This window comes from Canis lupus, chromosome 13 (genome assembly GCF_003254725.2).
Source record: "Canis lupus dingo isolate Sandy chromosome 13, ASM325472v2, whole genome shotgun sequence".
NCBI classification, from domain to species: Eukaryota; Metazoa; Chordata; class Mammalia; order Carnivora; family Canidae; genus Canis; species Canis lupus.
Window position 1 is genome coordinate 19,333,344 of NC_064255.1, and position 19,799 is coordinate 19,353,142.

At 37.2% G+C, this 19,799-nt stretch overlaps 1 protein-coding gene across 4 annotated transcripts in view; it reads left to right on the forward strand.

The window, feature by feature from the left end:
• Positions 1–19,799, forward strand: part of COL14A1 (collagen type XIV alpha 1 chain) — a 216,041-nt gene that overhangs the window by 104,383 nt on the left and 91,859 nt on the right. For all 4 annotated transcript variants that reach the window (XM_025450239.3, XM_025450240.3, XM_025450241.3 and 1 more), the window contains exons 23-28: positions 2,434–2,550; positions 10,165–10,311; positions 14,342–14,398; positions 15,733–15,872; positions 18,715–18,838; positions 19,042–19,185. In XM_025450239.3, the coding sequence (XP_025306024.3) occupies positions 2,434–2,550; positions 10,165–10,311; positions 14,342–14,398; positions 15,733–15,872; positions 18,715–18,838; positions 19,042–19,185 (729 nt within the window). The remainder of the gene's footprint in view (positions 1–2,433; positions 2,551–10,164; positions 10,312–14,341; positions 14,399–15,732; positions 15,873–18,714; positions 18,839–19,041; positions 19,186–19,799) is intronic.

Below are 19,799 nucleotides of genomic sequence, written 5' to 3' on the forward strand. Positions count from 1 at the left end.
GTGTGCTAATTAAAATCATGCTGAGTGCTATCCACTGTGCATGCCCCACACTTGAGAAGGATAGTCAAAAGTAGAAGCCTTAAATCTGCCTCTTATCAGCTGTGACCTTGAGCAAATTACTTCACTTCTCTGAGCTCAAGGTTTCTCGACTCTAACATGAAGATAACAGGCTGATAGTGAGGCTTATAGAAATAATATGTAAAAGTGGCTACCATATGGCAAGCACTACTGAATAACCATTATTATTATTTTAATAATTGTGCTTTACACTCTTGGCCCATAAATCACTCTCATCCCTAATCAAATAATTAATCTGATGAATAGAATGATGCAAGAATGGGACCTATATTAAACCAGGACTATATGTTTAGCCACCTGCATTTTGGATAGGACCAGGCTTTTCATTAGAAGTGGCTTCCTGGATCTTTTTTAATGGATTATTTTAAGACCTTAAAGGCTGGGTTACAAAATCAATTTAATCTTAGAAGAAATAATCTGTCCCAACAAATCTAGGAAGGCTTTGGCCTGTGGTTCTGACTTTTGTACTGGGATGGTGAAGTGATGCCACTCTGGGCACCATGGTGATCTCCAAGGGAATTCCCTCTGGTGTTCTATTATTAGCAATCCCACCATCTTTCCTTAGGAGCACTTAGAACCTCCTGTGCCTTCCCCCACCCCATCTCTTCCCTTCACTGGCTTATCTTCATTTTCCTTTCTAGATCACTCTTTCTGTCTGGGCCACTTTTTTTCCTGTCTCGATGAGTTTTTTTTTTATTGGTCTCTCTTCTCCCTCCCTGATCTGTCTTGTCACTTTCTGCCCTCTTTTCTCTGCTTCTTTCCGTCTTCTGTTCCAACCCTCTTCTCTCCTTCAATAAGTATGTTGGTTATGCCAAATATATATATTTTTAAGATTTTTAAATTTTATTTATTCATGAGAGACACAGAAAGAGAGGGAGGCAGAGACAAAGGCAGAGGGAAAAGCAGGCTCCCTGCAGGGAGCCGGATGTGGGACTCAATCCCAGGACCCCAGGATCATGACCTGAGCCAAAGGCAGACCCTCAACCACTGAGCCAGCCAGGTGCCCCCAAATATATTTTAAAAGACAGATGGTATTGTTTTATATTCTGTCCTTAAAGTAAAAATTAGATGGGCTTAGTATTTGTTTTCTTTCTTTATCCCAAGCCAAGCAAAAGCCCATACAATGGCAAATAAATTAATTGAGTACGTTTTTTAAAATTTAGCATGGGGACATAAATCATCAATGATTTCCTCTTTTTAATGGAACAAGAAGGCTTATTGATTTGGTCTTAGGAAAAGGGGTCCTCTCTCTCTGATCTAACAGAAAGGAACAATGTGAAGATGTAAATATTGATGAGACAAGATCATTTTTACCATTTTGAAAACTAATTTTAAACTATTTTTATTATGTGAGGTAGATAAAAGTAAGAAAAAGTTGTGGACAAAAGTCAGAAGTCATTAGAGAAAGTAAACATTAATTTTCTACTTTCTCTGTTTGAGTCTAACTGATTAACATCAGATATATTTACTTCCTTCTTGTATTGAAGAAATATTATTTTTATTGCTTCCCCAAAAAACCTTTCTATGAATCATTTTTGTATATCACAGTGTTCTACAATAAATAGGAATCTGTTTATTTTTATAATTTTTTATGTGTTAAATCTTTCATTTTTACATCTTCAAAACTGTGTTCGGGGATCCCTGGGTGGTGCAGCAGTTTAGCGCCTGCCTTTGGCCCAGGGCGCGATCCTGGAGACCTGGGATCGAATCCCACGTCGGGCTCCCGGTGCATGGAGCCTGCTTCTCCCTCTGCCTATGTCTCTGCCTCTCTCTCTCTCTCTATGTGACTATCATAAATAAATAAAAAATTAAAAAACAAAACAAAACAAAACTGTGTTCATTCTCCTTCAATCGTGTTTTGAAGGCCAGTCCTTATGAGATTGCTCCTGTTTGAGTAAGACTTACCTTTTGTCAATTTTGTAGTCTCTTTTATTTAAGCCAAGGCCATCCTTCAGTGGTTGATAAGTGCATATGGTATTTAATTTTTTAATTATAAAAGTATTATTTATTAATTGTGGGATATTTAGAAAACACAAATAAAGAGGGAAGACTAAAAATTACCCAGAATTCCCCATCCATTGTATCTGGTCTTTTCCCTGTAAATAGATATTTCCTTTTTTGTTTACAAATATCTGACAGACCATATTACACATAATGTTTTGCAGCTGCGTTTTTTCAGTAATAAAATAATTATCTTTTGTGTACTAATTTATTATGAGTTGATGAATTTCCTACCAGTGGCTATGTGAACTTTGAATTAGAATTTTATTGCATTAAATAAAGTTAATTTCAGACTTGGGGACATTTATGGCATTGTCTTTAGTGTGACATAAATATGTTTCTATTTCATTATAGTGTTTTTAGGTGTGACCAATCTTCAAGCAGACCAGATTCAAATGACCAGCTTGTGTGCTCGATGGCAGGTGCATCGTCATGCCACTGCCTATAGGGTGGTTATAGAATCACTCCAGGGTAAGTGCAACCCATCACAGGTGATTTTGTTGGGCACTCATTTACTTGATTCTAGGCAAATCTCTATGGACAACATGTAGGTTACATTAGACCAGAGCCCTCCCTTGAGGAGGCAGTGTTGTATTATGGATCATGAAGGATATGGAGTCAGGATGGCTAGTTAAGCCAATTACTTAGCGTCTCCAAATGATCATTTTCTCATATGTTAATGGCTACAACCAGTGCCAATTTTATGGTATGGTATTCTCAGCTTAAGCTGAGGTGAATCCATGTGAGACACTTACAACGGTGCTTTGGACACATTAAGTTCCAAAGAAATGTTAGCTGCTATTGGTAGTAAGAGACAAATAACCAGGACTAACACACAGGAAAATTATATGGTATTATTATTTTGGTATTTACTCCATGGGTATCTCAGTTTGACTTTACTGACTTCCCTTACTGACTCATTTTATCTTGGGGGATAATTGGTGAACAACAGATTCATTCAGGAGATGGTTTAATATATCTATACCATCATGGGCAGGTTTTTTATTATTGCCTTTCTCAAGTACATTTACAATTGGGGATTTTGTTTGAAAGTTGGAACACTAAAAATGTCTGCTTACTTCAATTAAAAGTTTCAAGAACAACAGCCAAAGGCTGATTCCCAAAGAGTGAGTTTCTAGGGACTGTTCATCCTGTTTTCACACTGTCAGTTTGGATAATGTGAAATCAAATAATGAAAAATTACTTTTATCTGATTTGTATTATCAGTAGAAAATATATGTCTTGTTATTTGGGGGAGATTCTAGGAGACACTGGAGAATCCTGAGTGGTCTTTCTAATATCTTTCAAATTTGGTAATAAAATTGTTAAAAATTTTCTTTCTTGACAAATGATCATGGTTCTCATTTAAAAAAAAAGCAGAAGGAGCTAATTCTGGGGGTTTGAATGGGACTGGGCTTAGTAGTCCATATATCAGGCTATAACTACATCCAAAGTGCAGAAATCTCACTTATTCAATCCAGAGAGTAGAAAGCACAGATTAGTAAAGTGGTGAGAGGATTTGGAGATACATGGAGAATATGAAAATAGAACATAAGCAACATAAGAAGAGACTCCTGCCAACCCCAGCCAAGGCACTGTCTCAATAGACGTGCTAAGTCTCTAATTCCGTAATTCCCTGTTTGTGATCTTATGAGGATCCCTTTAGCCTGATGTGACTGAACATATGGGAGTGGCTTTATTCTGGGATAAACACAGAGTAAGGAAAACTCGGGACAAGTCATACGGATTTTTTGGTTTAATTTAATATGATTTATGGGATGTGTGAGCAAAAGTATATGATAGCCATGCAACTGTTTGAGAAACAAGTATAAAATCTCAAAGAATTATGTTTCATATATCTTTATAAAACCAGCTAAGCCACATTTTCATATGGAAGGGTTGACATTTAGTTGTATTGGTTAGGCTTTAAGAAAAACGCTAAGGATAAAAATCACACTCTCTACCCCACATTTTTTTTTTATCCTCTTATGCTATTTAAGAAGTTGACGTGAAGGGACATAGGCTCCTATGGATATTCATTGTCTTTCATAAAGATTATAATTATATAGACTGACATAAAGATATGTCAAAACTGGCTTTATCAATGGAATTAGTGAGCTCCATATGTATTATTTTTAAATTAAATGTCTTTAGCACATTTGTAAAACTGCACTGGGATTTTTCTCAGAGAATATGATGGGTATATCTGATAGCCTTGATCTGGTAGTCCAAAACCTCAAAGAGCTCTTTCTGAAGCCAAGACCTTTGTTAGCAAAAAAAAAAAAAAAAAAATGAGTCCACATTTCTTTCTTATCTTCTAGCAAAGTTAACTTGTACTCCCTCACTATTATTTCCAGGCTGCCAAAAACCTCTTCAACTAAGCCTTGATAGAAGCCTCAATTAAACAAGAATGAACAAAGTGTTGCTCAATTGATTTTTCATCAACATTTGTAGCTGAGAGATTTATGAGTCCAATTAGCTTACATCTCATTCACCCAATTGTCTAACTGAGTAATATTAATTAACAGACAGCAACACTTTGTAATTCACAGCCTCAAAGAGGCGTGTTGGGTGTGGGAAGGGAGTGTGGGGATAGCAGTGAGGAATACATTTAAATATTTTAGCGAATAGTTTAGATCAAGGAAAAGTCTTCCTACTTTAGAGTAAGGGGGAATTAGGTTGTGGGCTTTTTTTCTTTATTTTTTTAAAAATATTTTGATCTCCACCCATTTCTCCTATCCATCCATGCCCCAATCCCCTCAAGCCCAACTCCTGCCTCTGGCAACTAGGAAGCTGTTCTTGTATCTATGAGCTTGATTTTAGGTTGAGTTCCTTTATTTTACAGAGAAATGCAGCCATTTTCCACATGGGTGTCTTTGAAGGACTTATGGTCAGATGAGTTTCTTCCATAGGTAGAGGAGTTTCAGAGCCCCCTTTGTTTTAACTTTGTAATATCTCCCATTGGCTACATATGCTGCCTGGGCAGAAATTTTAGTCTTTCTACCTCAGAGGAGATACTAGAGAGAAAGGAGATCTAATTCCTCCAAGTGTTAGAGAAAAGCTTGGTCCCAGAGTGACCTATTTTTGAATGCTTCTGACAAATTCCTACTGTTTGACAGGTAATTTTTTCCAGTTTTTTAAAAATATAGTCTGCATGGTCTGGTCATATGCCCTTGTATTCTGAGATGAAGTCAGTGGAGAGGCCTCTGTTTTAACCATAATTGCTGATCAACTTCTCTGGGCTTTAGTTTCTTTAAATTACTTTTTCTAAGGCTTTTATCTGAAGTAATACCTACAAATTTCCAAGGTTTTTGTGAATAAAGTAGTCAGGCTGTATCATTCAGATTTGCTTGTCAAGGGTAGAAATGCAGGTAAAAGAGACTTAAGCAAAGGGTCAATTTATTGGCTAATATGCTGGGAGTTTTAGAAGTGTCTAGCACCAGGCACATCTGGATCTAAGTATTCCCATAATGTCATCAAAACTAAGTCTTGCTCTCTTCTGCTCTGCACTTATGCTCACCCGGATTCTCTGAGTTGGCCCCAGTCAGATCCAGAATGACATCCTCCCAGCTTACAGCTTTACCAGTCGGAGTGAAAAGAGAGCTTCTCTTTCTCAATAATTCCAACAAAAGTCCAGGAACTGAGTCATATTGGCTTGGCTTGGGTCACATGCCCCTAAATCTGTCATTGAGTTCAAGGGCATGAAATAAACTGACTGGTCAGACTTGGTTGCCTCCTACCTCTGTATCTGGAGGGGAAGAGGGTTGTTATTCAGTCCTTCCCAAATCATAAAGACAAAGAGTGGGGAACAACAGATTCAAAGAAAGAAGAGATAGATGCAAAACAGGCAGGAACAACAGATGTCTTCTTCTCATGTAAATATTATGACTTTTTTTATAGCCAAGAAATTAAAAAAAAAAAAAAAAAGATTACCAGAAGGATGAGGTCCTCTCAGGAGAAACTGAAATAAATCTGTGTTTGAGTCACTCATCCACATGCCAAATTAAAGAGTAGGATTTTCGTTAAAAAAGTCAGAGACTTCTAGTTGATCTTGGGTAGCTCAGACACATCAAGAGAGCCTCCATTTGTTCTGTTGATGTTCTGGAATTCTGTCCCTCTCTCTAGCTATTTTTGAGTTGACTTGGCACCCAAGGTTGGGTATAGCATTTACCTTGAAGTTCACGTATTTAGATTCCACGTGGTCCCAAATACTTTTTTCCCTTCCTAATCTCCATAACTTGGTGAATTTCTTTCTAAACTGCTTAAGGAAGGTTTCACATGATGCTCAACTTTGTCTTTGGGTGTTGAAATGCCAGTTTTATAGTATCATTGACAAATAGAATCACAGCATAGTGGAGAGCCTTCCTTTTCAGGTGCCAGATCCAAAGCAAAAGATCATAAGAAAACATGTCCTCAAGATTAAACTTTTTGAAGTGGTAACATCATGATTGCGGGTCAGGGTAGTTGAGGGACCTGGGGATGGAAGCATTTATGTCATAAAATTCCAGCGGAGTATTCTGGATTCTGGATATTCTTTGCTTGTGGGTCTCAGTAACTATTCCTAGGACATTTTGGTGAGTCACGCTGGTGGCATTGGTATCAGCAGAGTAATAACCCAGACGATGTATTTAGCCTTGCTTCATAAGGATGAAGGCACCAAGAGAGAATTTCTTCCCTGTTTCCCAAGAAATAAATTGACTCCTTGCTTTTGGAACAAGGAGTTGAGGAAATTAGTCATCATTTGATCAATTTAAATGTTTTTCCTTTAAGGCAAAGCCATTAGACCTAAATCACACATGCCAAAAGCAACATGGATACATCCCCATTCATGTAACCCTTCTTTGTTATTATTGGGAATTAAAGCAATATCATTTCCCAATAATTTTACAGTGCATATTCCAGTTTTCCAATGGTTTTGAGATTTCTTTGTTGTTTTAGTGGTAAAATCCATTTATATTCTATTGTCGAGGGTCTATAAACTACATGCGTATCCATAAGAAATAGGGATCTCAATAAAGCACTTTCTAGAATTGATTCCTGGAGAGTTCCTGGAAGGTTTTATGGAGATGGATTAATACCCATGCCATAGGATGTTTGTTTTACAGGTGACTCACAAAAGCTTGCAAGAGGTTCCAAAGTTGTGGGTAAAGGTTAGAAAGAAGCAGCTCGTGTGGGGTTTTGGGCCTAGGAGCCACAGACTGAACTTGGGCATGAGTAAAGCAGAGTTCAGGGTTTACAAGCATTTTCTTACTATTGAATTCCTGTCACAGTGAGATATGACTTCAAAAACACCCAAGCAACTTTTTTTTTTTTTTTCCAAGCAACTTTTTTAATTTCATCATTTGGTAGTATATTTGAAAAGAAAAAAAATATTTTTTATTTTTATTTTTTATTTTTTATTTTTTTAATAATAAATTTATTTTTTATTGGTGTTCAATTTACCAACATACAGAATAACACCCAGTGCTCATCCTGTCAAGTGCCCCCCTCAGTGCCCGTCACCCATTCACCCCCAACCCCCGCCCTCCTCCCCTTCTACCACCCCTAGTTCGTTTCCCAGAGTTAGGAGTCTTTATGTTCCGGAAAACTGTGGAGGTTCCTCAAAGAGTTAAAAATAGACCTGCCTACAACCCAGCAATTGCACTGTTGGGGATTTACCCCAAAGATACAGATGCAATGAAACGCCAGGACACCTGCACCCCGATGTTTATAGCAGCAATGTCCACAATAGCCAAACTGTGGAAGGAGCCTCGGTGAAAAGAAAATTTTTGAAGTAGACCTTAATTCATTCTGAACAAATATATTATGAAAGATTATATCATAAAGTTCACTTTTGAAACTCCTTTATATTCTCAATCATAAAAAATACATTTCAAATTCCATTTAACAAGTTGCTTTAATTTATATTGTTAAAAATCTTATTTTAAAATTTTTCAAAAAGGATTTTGTGCATAGACAAATTTTAAATGACATACATCAGATTTGTTCTGATACATGTGTATTATAATAGATGTATGTTTTGTTCCAATATATTAAAATATAGATTGAAATTTAATAGGTATTATACAATCAAAATAGAAGAATTACTATTTGACATTTTTTGTATTTTGTATTGCTTTGTTTTTAAGTTTTCTATGTTTTGTTTATACTTAAGAAACTGCAATGAACATTTTGAAATTCTTTTTAACCACTAAATAATATATGTAACGTATTCAGTCATAACACAGGCTTTTAAATTCCTAGAAATAAAGCTACATAAGACATTAAATAGACGGATACAACTATGGCTGAAATAAAGCTCAATCTAGATCTTTTTAAATAGTTGTTCTTTTCATGGTAGCAGTGATTCTTCCTTTTAACCAATTATCCATGTGGTAAAAAAGAAAAAAAAAAAAGAAAAGAAAGAAAAACACCTATATACCAATGAAGAAAACCCATTTGGAACCCTTCAGCAATTAAAACCACCAGAGTAAGCAGCTTTGTCCAGTGGGGAGAGAAAGCACTGAATCATAGGGATCCTCATCCAATCTCTGCCAGCTATCAAGTTTGCTTACTTCATAGGCTCTCAGCAGCTCTCAAACTGCTTTCTTTAGAAAAACCATACGTGTAACTTTTGTTATTCTATGATATATTAATAGAAATTAAAGCAGTGTCCTCTGAGACTGTGATTTAGAGTTCTGAATTTAATTTCAATTATACTATTATCATCTGGACTTGATTAAGTTACTAACTTTTCTGGCCTTTCTTGTCTTTAGATTGAGGATAATTGTAAACATTATAAGGATCAAATGAGTCAGTACACATAAAATCTTTAGAATAATGCCTGGCACATGATAAATGCTCATTAAAGATTGGCTATTATCATCTTGTTGTTTCATTAAATACAAAGCATAGAACCTGGCACATAGTAAGCCTTCAGAAAATGATGAGTATAATTACTCTAGCTACCCTGGACTACAGACCCAAGAGCCAGTACTAATTTCCCCAGGAAGGCAAAGCCATCTGGCCTGTAGGAATGAAGAAAGTAGTCAACAGTTAAATTGGATCTGCCAGGTTCTCTGTGCTTCTGCCATGGGAGAGACAAGAAAGAAGATCCTTTGTGGAGGTGGCTGTATATGGCTGTCTTATTGGTAGAACAAAAAGAACTTTGAAACCAGGAGTGGGGAGTTCTACAGAATGTGGGGCCCTAAGCCATGGAAGCACTCTGTTTTGCTTACTCAGTTATGATTTTGAAACTAGGAAATGATTTTCAGAGTGGATCCTTCTTCCTCTGAGCTTCCTAGGAGTCTTCATTGCCATTAAGAGAAATCATGAGTTAGAAATCATGGCTGAGAGGAAGGAAATTGAGCATTCTGGGGACTTCCTGGCTGTCTCTGTGCCACTCCAAACTCTTGCCTGCATTTATGCAGTTCTGGAAATAATCTAGACCTGTGGATAAAGCTTCTGAGACCCTGGAAGCACATCTCTTCATCCAGAGGCAAAAGGACTGCCTAGACCTCTATAATTCCTAACTCCATACCTATATTTTTATTTTTATTTTTTTTAAGTAGGCTCCACACCCAATGTGGGGCTTGAACTCACCACCCTAGATAGGATTAAGTCTCACGTTCTACTGACAGAGCCAGCCAGGTGCCCCAGCATACTTATACTTTTAGGATCCTGCCCGGAAAGCATCTTGTTGAATAGTAGTAAGTGGTATGGGGCCAAGAGTATGTGTCTTTTTATCAATTTGTAACTGGTTGACTGTGTAAGAATATTCCAATTTTTAAAAAGTAAATGTGCTCACCTCCACATCAATCCAAAAGATCAGTTACGACGTGTACACACCATTATACATACTAATAATTTTCCATTAAAGGGTTGATTCAGGAGTCTTTTATTCTCATTTTTGAGCATATGAAAATGTGATTTTCAATTGTAAAAAACTCAGTGGATGTATTAACTCTTTAGAAAAAGGTACAATACCTAAACAAGTATAATTCATTCTGAAGTTATCTGTTTAGGCCATGCATATTAGGCATTTTCGAAGCAAATTATCTATCTCTTTTTAAAAGTTTCCTGTGTGTACATTTTGTTTTATTATAGACACAAAAAAGCAAGAATCCACAGTGAGCGGAGGGACAACCAGGCATTGCTTCTATGGACTTCAGCCCGATTCAGAATATAAAATCAGTGTTTACACAAAGCTTCAGGAGATTGAGGGACCCAGTGTGAGCATACTGGAAAAAACACGTAAGTCAAATGTGTCCTCTCCTGATCCCTGTCTCCGTGGACAAATAGTATTTTAGGCATCCTGTTTTGATTCAAAAGCTTTATTCCATTTAGAAAAATGTTAGCTATTGCTGCCCAGGCATATCTGTAATACAAGTTTTCTTCCTCTTCTCCAGTCCCATAATTCACTGCATGTGGCCCACTGATGTCATCTGTATGGGTTTTTTTTTTTTTTTTCCATCCTCCATATGTTTCACAAGGGACTGTAAGGCCATAAGATAGCAAAGTGCTTGAAACAATGACCTTTATTGTGATCTATATCCATAAGGAACGTTTGTGGTATGCAGTGTGTGAAATGAAGTTTAAGGACCCGGTCCTGACATTCAAACAATGGCATATTACCACAGCTATGAGGTGGGAATGGAGCCAAGATGTTCCAAATGGCTGACCCTCAAGTTATTGCCTACTTAAGAGGCTCTTGCACTTTTTCCAAGTTGGCTACAGATCTGATGTACTGAAAGGAAAGGCAAATTATAAAATTAAAACAAAGCACTTTTTACATGTTCTAAAGACCAAGGAGAGTGTCAACTTCTTGGAATGGCTTTTAATCAAGGATTCCTGACGTAAAGGCCAGAAACATGAAAATGGTTTTAATTGTAGTGAATTCTGGGAAATTTATGTACTTAACTCAGTATCTTGAACTTAGACTCAAAGTCCCTGAGGATTTGTTTCTGAATAGGTGGTGGGCGATGGGTTTTCTTGGTAGCCCCTCCATCTTATATCTGACATTTGGAAAGTTCTGTCTATGTATAAATCTTTCAGTTGGTCTGGCACAAGTAGGAAGGAATCAGTAGCAACGTGTGACCTTTAGAAACAGACAGTGAAAGCGTAATAAATGGAATCATCCAATTTTTTTCTAATATGAAGATTTTATTTTATGATACTAAAATATTCCACATTTTATATCACATATATAGTTTTGAGGTATAATCTATGCATCGTAAAATTCACCTAAGTGTACTACTCAGTGATTGTTAGTACGTTTAAAGAGCTGTATAGTCATTACCATGATCCAATTTTAGAATATATCCATCAACCCAAAGGGACCTTTCATACTCATCCACAATCTCTGTCCCATCTTCAGCCCCAGGCTCTTTGCTTTCTTATACATTTGCCTTTTCTGGACATTTGAAAGATGCATCTGGCATCTTTCACTTAGCATATGTTTTTGAGATTTATTCACATTGTAGAATGTATCAGTAGTATGTTTCTTTTTGTCGCTGATTAGAATTCTGTTTTATAGGGATGCCTGGGTAGCTCAGTGGTTGAGCATCTGCCTTTGGCTCAGGGTATGATCCCAGAGTCCTGGGATCGAGTCCTTCATTGGGCTCCCACAGGGAGCCTGCTTCTCCCTCTGCCTGTGTCTCTGCCTCTCTCTGTGTCTCTCATGAATAAATAAATAAGTAAAGCCTTTAAAAAAAAAAGAATTCTGTTTTATGGAGAGGAGATCATATAATTTTGAAGTTACTGGCGGCCTGGTAGTGCACAAGATTTAGAGTCAAACAGACTTGGTTGAGACCCTTTCTAACATTGAGGCCTTGGGCAGTCCCACATCTCTAAACATTTTTTGCTCAGCAGTAAAATTTAACACTTGCCTTCTTATCCCGTGTGGTGATGGTAAAGATCCAAGATAATCTGTTGAGGAAATTTCTACCTGTATCTTACTGAAAAGTATTTGATATCACCATGGCTATCTTCTTAGAAGTTACAAACTAATGGCCATAGGTAAGATATCACCATGAGAGAGGTTTTCTCTCAACCATAGTTTTTTTTTTTTTTGCCCCCATGCTTTAAAGAATTTGAGGAAAGTTCGAAAGATTTGACAACACAGGATACATATACCATGGTGTAAATCTACTGAGACCAACTGCTGTCTCTTTTGCACAGTATGTGTTCTCAAGTTTGCTACTTGTTGATGTTTAGGCTAATTCTTCGTTCATTTTCATTACCTGCCTGACCTTTAAAAAAATTTGAGTTTTCAATCCCTGGTCTACTTCAACATCCCCTAACCTTAACTCCACCAGTGATAACTACGAATCCAGGGTTAATTTAGATAGCTCTGTTTGATGTAAATGCTTCCTTTACATTGGAGATGTCTGTCTTCTTGTAGCTTCTACCCACTGGATTTAGTTTAACCTTCTGAATCAGTGCAGATCAAGACTTCTTCCTCTTCTCTATGACAGCCTCTCACATTGAAGACAGGGACCATCTGTGTGCCACATAGAGAATATGAATGTGTGTCACCATATCATTGTGGTTCTTCCTACCCAGAAGAGTCTTTGGCCAGGTGTTCTACCCAGACATATTGACCTATCTACCATTGCTTCTCATTAATTTGGTTCTTGGAATTTAGGACTTAGGATATGCCTCAGTTTTCCACATTAAAGAACATGGACAATTATAAAAATGATCCAGCACTTCCATAGGTTTTAAGATAAATACATCTGGCTTTAGAAGCATTTTATGGTACTTTCAAGAAAATTTTACAATCCTAGTTTTGGTATTAAGATTTCTCAATTTTTATTTTATTTTATTTTACTTTTGGTGTTTTTTAGCTTCAAAAATTGCCTTTAAAAGATAAAACTGATATATATATATATATATATATATATATATATATCCTTAATAATGCAGTAGAAAGGATATATATATCCTTAATAATGCAGTAGAAAGTAAAAAGTGCTTTGCTGACCTCCCTGTTTTCCTATCCTTCCTTCCCAGAAATATCTATTTGTACCAGCTTGGTCTCCTTCAAGAAATTCTACTCTATCATCTATCTACCTAATCTATAGCTATATAGACATATGCAGATATGTTGATATATATCATATACATATATATATAAATATCATATATATTTTTTGTTTCACAAAGGGATCATGCCATGGTATTTTGTGACTAACTTCATCTCACATACTAATTAATCTCAAACATTTTTTTATTTCAGTAAATATACAGTTACTTCATTTTTTTAAATATTGAATTATTTTACTCAGAAAGTTTTATCTCATTGCCTCTTAGAATTGGAAGAGACCTTACAATTAAACCTTCAAACCTTCCTGTCAGTGAAGGAATTCCCCTTACAATATTCTTGACATAAAATTAGTCAGCCTCAACTTAGATCTTTCCAGATATTTGGTGCTTTACGAGTCTCCAGGTTGAATGACTATGATTAGTTGAGAGCTTTCCTCATATTAAACTGAGATAACAAAAAGTATTTTCTCAGTTTTTCTTACATTTTTATCGTCAAATAAGAACAAGTAAAGAATATAGTAACATTTAGGATGTTTACCTAATGATGCCATAATTTCCTTGCTCTTTGCCACATGAACTGCTATGATAGTCACCACTGTCACGTAACTATCTCCCATTCCTTTAGCCAATCCCATTTTGCATATTACCTGGACTTCTCATCCCTCATCATCCAGTTTGAACTGATCTGGACACATGATAGCCTCCCAGTGTCCTGACATTTGGTCCTCAAAACTGAAAGTTTTCCAGACACAGTCTGAGCAGAACAGAGAGCAAGCTAGGTTCCACTGGGCACCACATCCTGTGGATGCAGGGTGAGAAGGGGAGAAGGTGCTATTGAACAAGGATTGATGGTCAGTCCTTAGGCAGAATGGAAATGAAGTTTATTGTATGTGTGAAGGCAGCCAAAGACTAATCTGAAATGAATTGGCAAGACTCTTGCCTTAAATCAGCATTAGAACCACTTTGTAGTTGACACTTTGATTGCATGGACTCCTGCTGGGCAAACTGAATTGTGGCAAAATGGCATTTCAGGCCTTCGGTGTGAGTTTTAGGGGGTGGCTGGAGCGAGTTTTCACAGGCTGTGGCTGATTTATAGTAGTCCCCAGATTCACTGAATTCTCCAAGAAGACAATGGTGAAAATCATTGACTTTCCTGAAGAATTATTACTCCATGACCTCCCTCTTGTCACCACAGATGTGATGGCTAATCAATGTTCTTTTTCCCTCTACTTTACAGAATCACTTCCTACTCAACCACCTACTTTTCCTCCGACCATTCCACCAGCGAAGGAAGGTAAAAAATAAGATGATAATGCTGTAATTTTAGGTTTAGAGTTTCTGTTGGTTTTGTTTTTTAAACAAACATTAAAAAGTAGAAAAGGGTACAAAGAAGAAAATTGAAAAGAATTTCATATCCCAGAGGTAATTCCTTCATGCATTTTAGTGTATTTTTTGCTCTGATTTATTAAATAAAATTTTCGTTTTGAGTATATCTTCAAATAGATTTCGCTCTCATTTCAAAGTTGACATCTGATCTTGATTTAATTTGTCCTTGGATACAGCGGACCAGGTTTTCTTTCATAAGCTTATAATTAGCAGATCTTGTGATCCATTTCAGCTTTAAATTCAGACCACAAATTTGTAAGACTTTATAAATCTCAGAACTAAGAAAAACAACCTTACCAGATCCTTATTGTTCCTGGAGTATTACCTCACCTGGAGATGGTTTATTCTGTATTATAAATAGCATTAAGGGATAAAGTTGTGCTTAATAAAATAAAAACCAAGTGTATTTTTTTCCTAAAAAAGGGAGAAAGGCAATATTATCTCAGAGCATATTTGTGTGCAACTGGCCTAAGATTAAAAGATTCATATTATTGAAGAGTAAATTGTTTGTTTCATCATAAAACAGAATCAACCACAATGATACACCCTAATGAGGGGAAGACAGGCATAGATAATCTGAAACAACACAGGGCACCAACAAAGGACTACTGAAAAATGCTTTTGGTGGGGTGCGTTTTGTTCATGTGGTTTTTGCTTGTTATGTTGGTATCAGTAATAACTACTGATAATAGTCTCCCCAGGGTAGCATTAGTGTATATTTCTTGACAAGTACCAATTGGCGGCAGAAAGGCAGAAACAGAATTTGAGAGCAAAGCTGGAAGTTTGCTTATGGTATCAGCAGTATCATGCATATCAGGTTGGAGATTAATCTGCTTCCACTGTGTCCTGTGCCTTCCTTCTGAATTTGAATCTCTCTGAAGTTACTGACTTAATAAGCAGAGAATAGGATACCTAGAGTAGTAGCTTGGACTCTCTTCTAATAAGTGGCTCATTTTTCTATTCTTTCATTTTCTGTCTTGGGGGGCTGAGATTGGTGGATTTTTTTCTTCCTCTCTAATTCCACATGTTTGAGAAAAGCTTCCAGTTGTGAATAGAAAGTTGACTATGAGAAGGAAATGCTTGTCAGGAGGTATAATGAGTAAGAGTTGGGAATATGAGTTATACCTTTCCTTTGGGAAACAGCTGCAGTTACCAGAAGGAAACCATCATCTACTTTGTTGGTTGTAATAACTACTATGTTTTATTCTTGTCTCTAATTCAAAATTTATTCCTGGTCTTCAGTATGTCGTGCTGCCAAGGCAGACCTGGTATTTATGGTGGATGGATCCTGGAGTATTGGAGATGAAAATTTCAATAAGATCATTAACTTTCTGTATAGCACTGTTGGAGCCCTGAACAAGATTGGTGCAGATGGAACTCAAGTAAGGCTGAACAATCTTTAGTTTACTCTGTGCATTAAAAAATTATTCCAAGCTATTGTTATGGATACTTGTCAGCTGATATGGGTAATATAGGGATGAGATCTGACCGCTAGATGAGAGGATAGATAAGTCTGGGTTTGGGGGCAGCTTACTGATGCATGACAAAACTTGAGAAGAGGTTAATTCTTAAAAGCTGTTAAGTTCAGAAAACTAAGAAAGGTTAGAACAGCCACATCAGTATATGTTTCTTTTATGTACTATGACAGAGCAGCTCCTTTAAGGATACACCTAATATTGCCCCTGCCTTCAAGGACATTAAAATCTTAAAAATATTTTTTTGTTTATTCATTTGACAGAGAGAGAGAGCACAAGCGGTGGGGAGGGGCAGAGGGAAAGGGAGAAGTGAACTCCTTGCTGAGCAGGAAGCCTGATTTGGGCTCAGTCCCAGGACCCTGGGATCATAACCTGAGTGGAAGGCAGATGCTTAACTGACTGAGCCACCCAGGTGCCCCAGAACATTAAAATCTTGAAAGAGAAAGGTTGTGGCCATAAATTCCTGTAGATCAAGTAGCACATAAAACATAAATCTAATTTATCCATTCAATCAGGTAAATATTTATTGAGGATTTATTCTGGTCAAGTAGAGCACTGTCATAATGGTGATGACAATGTTCCCAGTTTCAGAGTGCTCATAATACTAAAGGCAGGGAGAGGATGAGGATGAGAGACAGATGTAAAATAGGCAACAAATAAATTCACAGGGTAGGGATGCAACCTACTTAAAACAGTTATATGATTTTAAATTAGCTAAAAGTTATTTTAATTTGTGTGTGGGGTTATTTTAAATTGTGTGGTCAAAAAAGCCCTCTTTGAGAAGGTGATCTTTGAATTGAGATACTAATGATGCAGAGAATGCTAAGTGTAGAATTTCCAGAAAAGGAAGATAGTAAGTGCGAGGGGCCCAAAAGGAAAATGAGTTTTGAGGCTTCAGGTGCCAAAACTTGTGGCTAGAACATAGTGGATGAGCATGTGGAGAGTAGGAAAAGAGGCAGAAGAAAAAAAAGCCAGACCATCTTGACTGCTATGAACCATTGAAGGAGTTGATGTGATCATAATTGCAGTGGGAAGCCATTGGGAAGGCTTTTTTTTTTTTTTTTTAAAAAGATTCATTTATGTTTTAGAGAGAGAGAGACTGTGTATGTGTGTGTGTGTGCTTGAGTGAAGGGAATAGCAGAGGCAGAGAATCTCAAGCAGACTCCCCGCTGAGCCCAGAGCCCATACAGGCCTGATCCCATGACTCTGACATCCTGACCTGAGCAGAAACTAAAAGTTAGGCACTCAACCGACTGAGCCACCCAAGCGCCCCTGCCACTGGAAAGTTTTGAGGAGGGAAGATCTAATTTGCTTTTTTAAAAAGGTCATTCTGGGATCCCTGGGTAGCTCAGTGGTTGAGCACCTGCTCAGCCCAGGGTGTGATCCTGGAGTCCCAGGATCGAGTCCCACATCGGGCTCCCTGCATAGAGCCTGCTTCTCCTTATGCCTGTGTCTCTGCCTCTCTCTCTCTCTCTCATGAATAAATAAATAAAAATTTTTTAAAAAAGGTCATTCTGACTGTTTTGTGGAGTGTGAATAGTAACACAGATAAGAGTGGAAGCAGAGAGACCATAGTCCAACAAAGAGATGAGTTGGAGGCCTGGGCATGGGTGGTAGCAAGGAGATTCATGGATAGGAGCCGTTTTGGAATGTGTCATGGAGGAATGGCTGAGAAAATTTGGATGTAAGGAGAACCATAAGGGAAAATTCATAAAGTGCTGAGGCATTTTGTGGAAGGAGAAATTTGTTTTGGATAGAGGGGTCAGATGTGGCTCCTAGAGATGGTGAGATGTGTAGCAGTGGCCCTGATAAGTGGGTAGCAGCCGAAGGCTCACACAAGGGAAACACTTTGAAGATGCTGTATTTATTCCCTCCATGACTGTGCTGAAAAAACAAAAAAAGAAAGAAAAGCCCAATAAATTAAAGATGGCCCCCCAAATTCCACTGAAATAAAAGCAAACAATAGGAAATGAAGCCAAGAAGGTTTTTATCACAGTGGTTAAGGACACAGATTTTGGGAGTACTCGGGTGGCTCAACAAGTTAAATGTTCTACTCTTGATTTCAGCTCAAGTCATGATCTCAGGATGTTGAGATTGAGCCCTAGGGCAGGCTCCATGCTCAGCAGGGAGTCTGCTTGAGACTGTCTCTCCCTCTACCCCTCCCCCACTTGCTTTCTAAATTAACCACAATCAATGAAATCTTAAAAAAAAAAAAAAGAAAAAGAAAAAGAAAAAAAAGAAAACACAGATTTTGAAGTAGGATTTACTTGGCTTCAACTGTGGGCTCTACTCTTGGGATATTGTCCAAAGCACGTGACTCTAAGTGCCTCCATTTTCTTTTGTATAAAACATGGAAGAGTAGTAATTACTTCACAGGTTTGTTTCAGGAGGACATCCTTGTAAAGAATCCACCTCTGATTCTCTGACCTTTGCCAAATTATAAGGCTACATTTTTTCCATCTGTCAAACGAGGTGGCAAAAGGCTTACATACTTTAGTGAAAGATTTTTATGAGACTGAGAGAAGTTTTTAAAAATAAACTGCTTCCTGAAAAATACTTAGAGAACAAAAATGCCATTTGATGTGCTGTCAGATTTGCTCTGTAACCTGTGTGAAATTTTAAGCCAAAGAAATTGTGGTTTGGGTTAAGAAAGAAATTAAAAATGTAATGTGATCATACCATTGTCTGTGCTCTCTGGCCCAGAGGAAGTCTCTATATATATGAAAACAAATACGTTGTCTCTCTCCAGGTTGCAATGGTTCAGTTCACTGATGACCCCAGAACAGAATTTAAACTAAATGCATACAACACCAAAGAGACCCTTCTTGATGCAATTAAACATATTTCATACAAAGGGGGAAATACAAAAACAGGTAAGACAACAAAACTCGGCAAAAATCCAAAAGTAATTCATTATTAGTAATTACTGAAATGACTTTTTTGGAGGCATAGTAATAGAGAGAGATTTTCTAAAAAGATTTTTCACCCATCTAAGAACTTCACTCCCACCCTCTCTTCCCCAGTGAAACAAACAAGGAAAAGAATGAAATTGAACAGTTGCCTTCCTTTGTTTCAGGAAAAGCAATCAAGCATGTCCGAGATAGTTTGTTCACGGCAGAGTCAGGGACCAGAAGGGGCATCCCGAAGGTCATTGTGGTTATAACTGATGGCAGGTCACAAGATGATGTGAACAAAATCTCCGGGGAGATGCAGTCAAATGGTAAGCCACCGATAGTAATGTTGCCATCGTTTTCTGAATACAAATTTATAGGCCACATCTGAACGACTTAATTGTTTCTCTTTCTTAATATTTAATCTAAATCTTTCTTAATATTAACTAGATGATGCAAATTTTTAAAAACATTCCAAGTTACAAATCCAATATTTTGCTACATTTTCTCTAATACTTTTGTTACATATAGGGCACTTTATGTAAGAGAGAGCATCAATTAAGTGCAAAACTGTGCAAAGGACCAATATGCAGGGTCAGGGAGGGAACCTGATCATGGAAACTCCTCAAACTCCTCAGCCTTCTCATCTTTAAAATGGAGATTCTCATAGGATTTTCATGAAGATTCCATTTTTAAGACCTGTCTGGCGAATAGTAGTTTATTATTTATTTGCCAAGAATGGAATCATGACCCACCTTAGGTTGCTAGTCGATTAATATCTCAGGTATTACATGTAAAAAAAAAAAAAAAAACACCTGAGATAAGTTTCTCTGTCTCAATTCCATTTCATCCCATAAATCTTAAAATAATTATTAGAAATATGTAGCATACAGATGCTCCTTCAATGGCAACTATTTTGTCTCAAGCACTGATTGGGGCATTG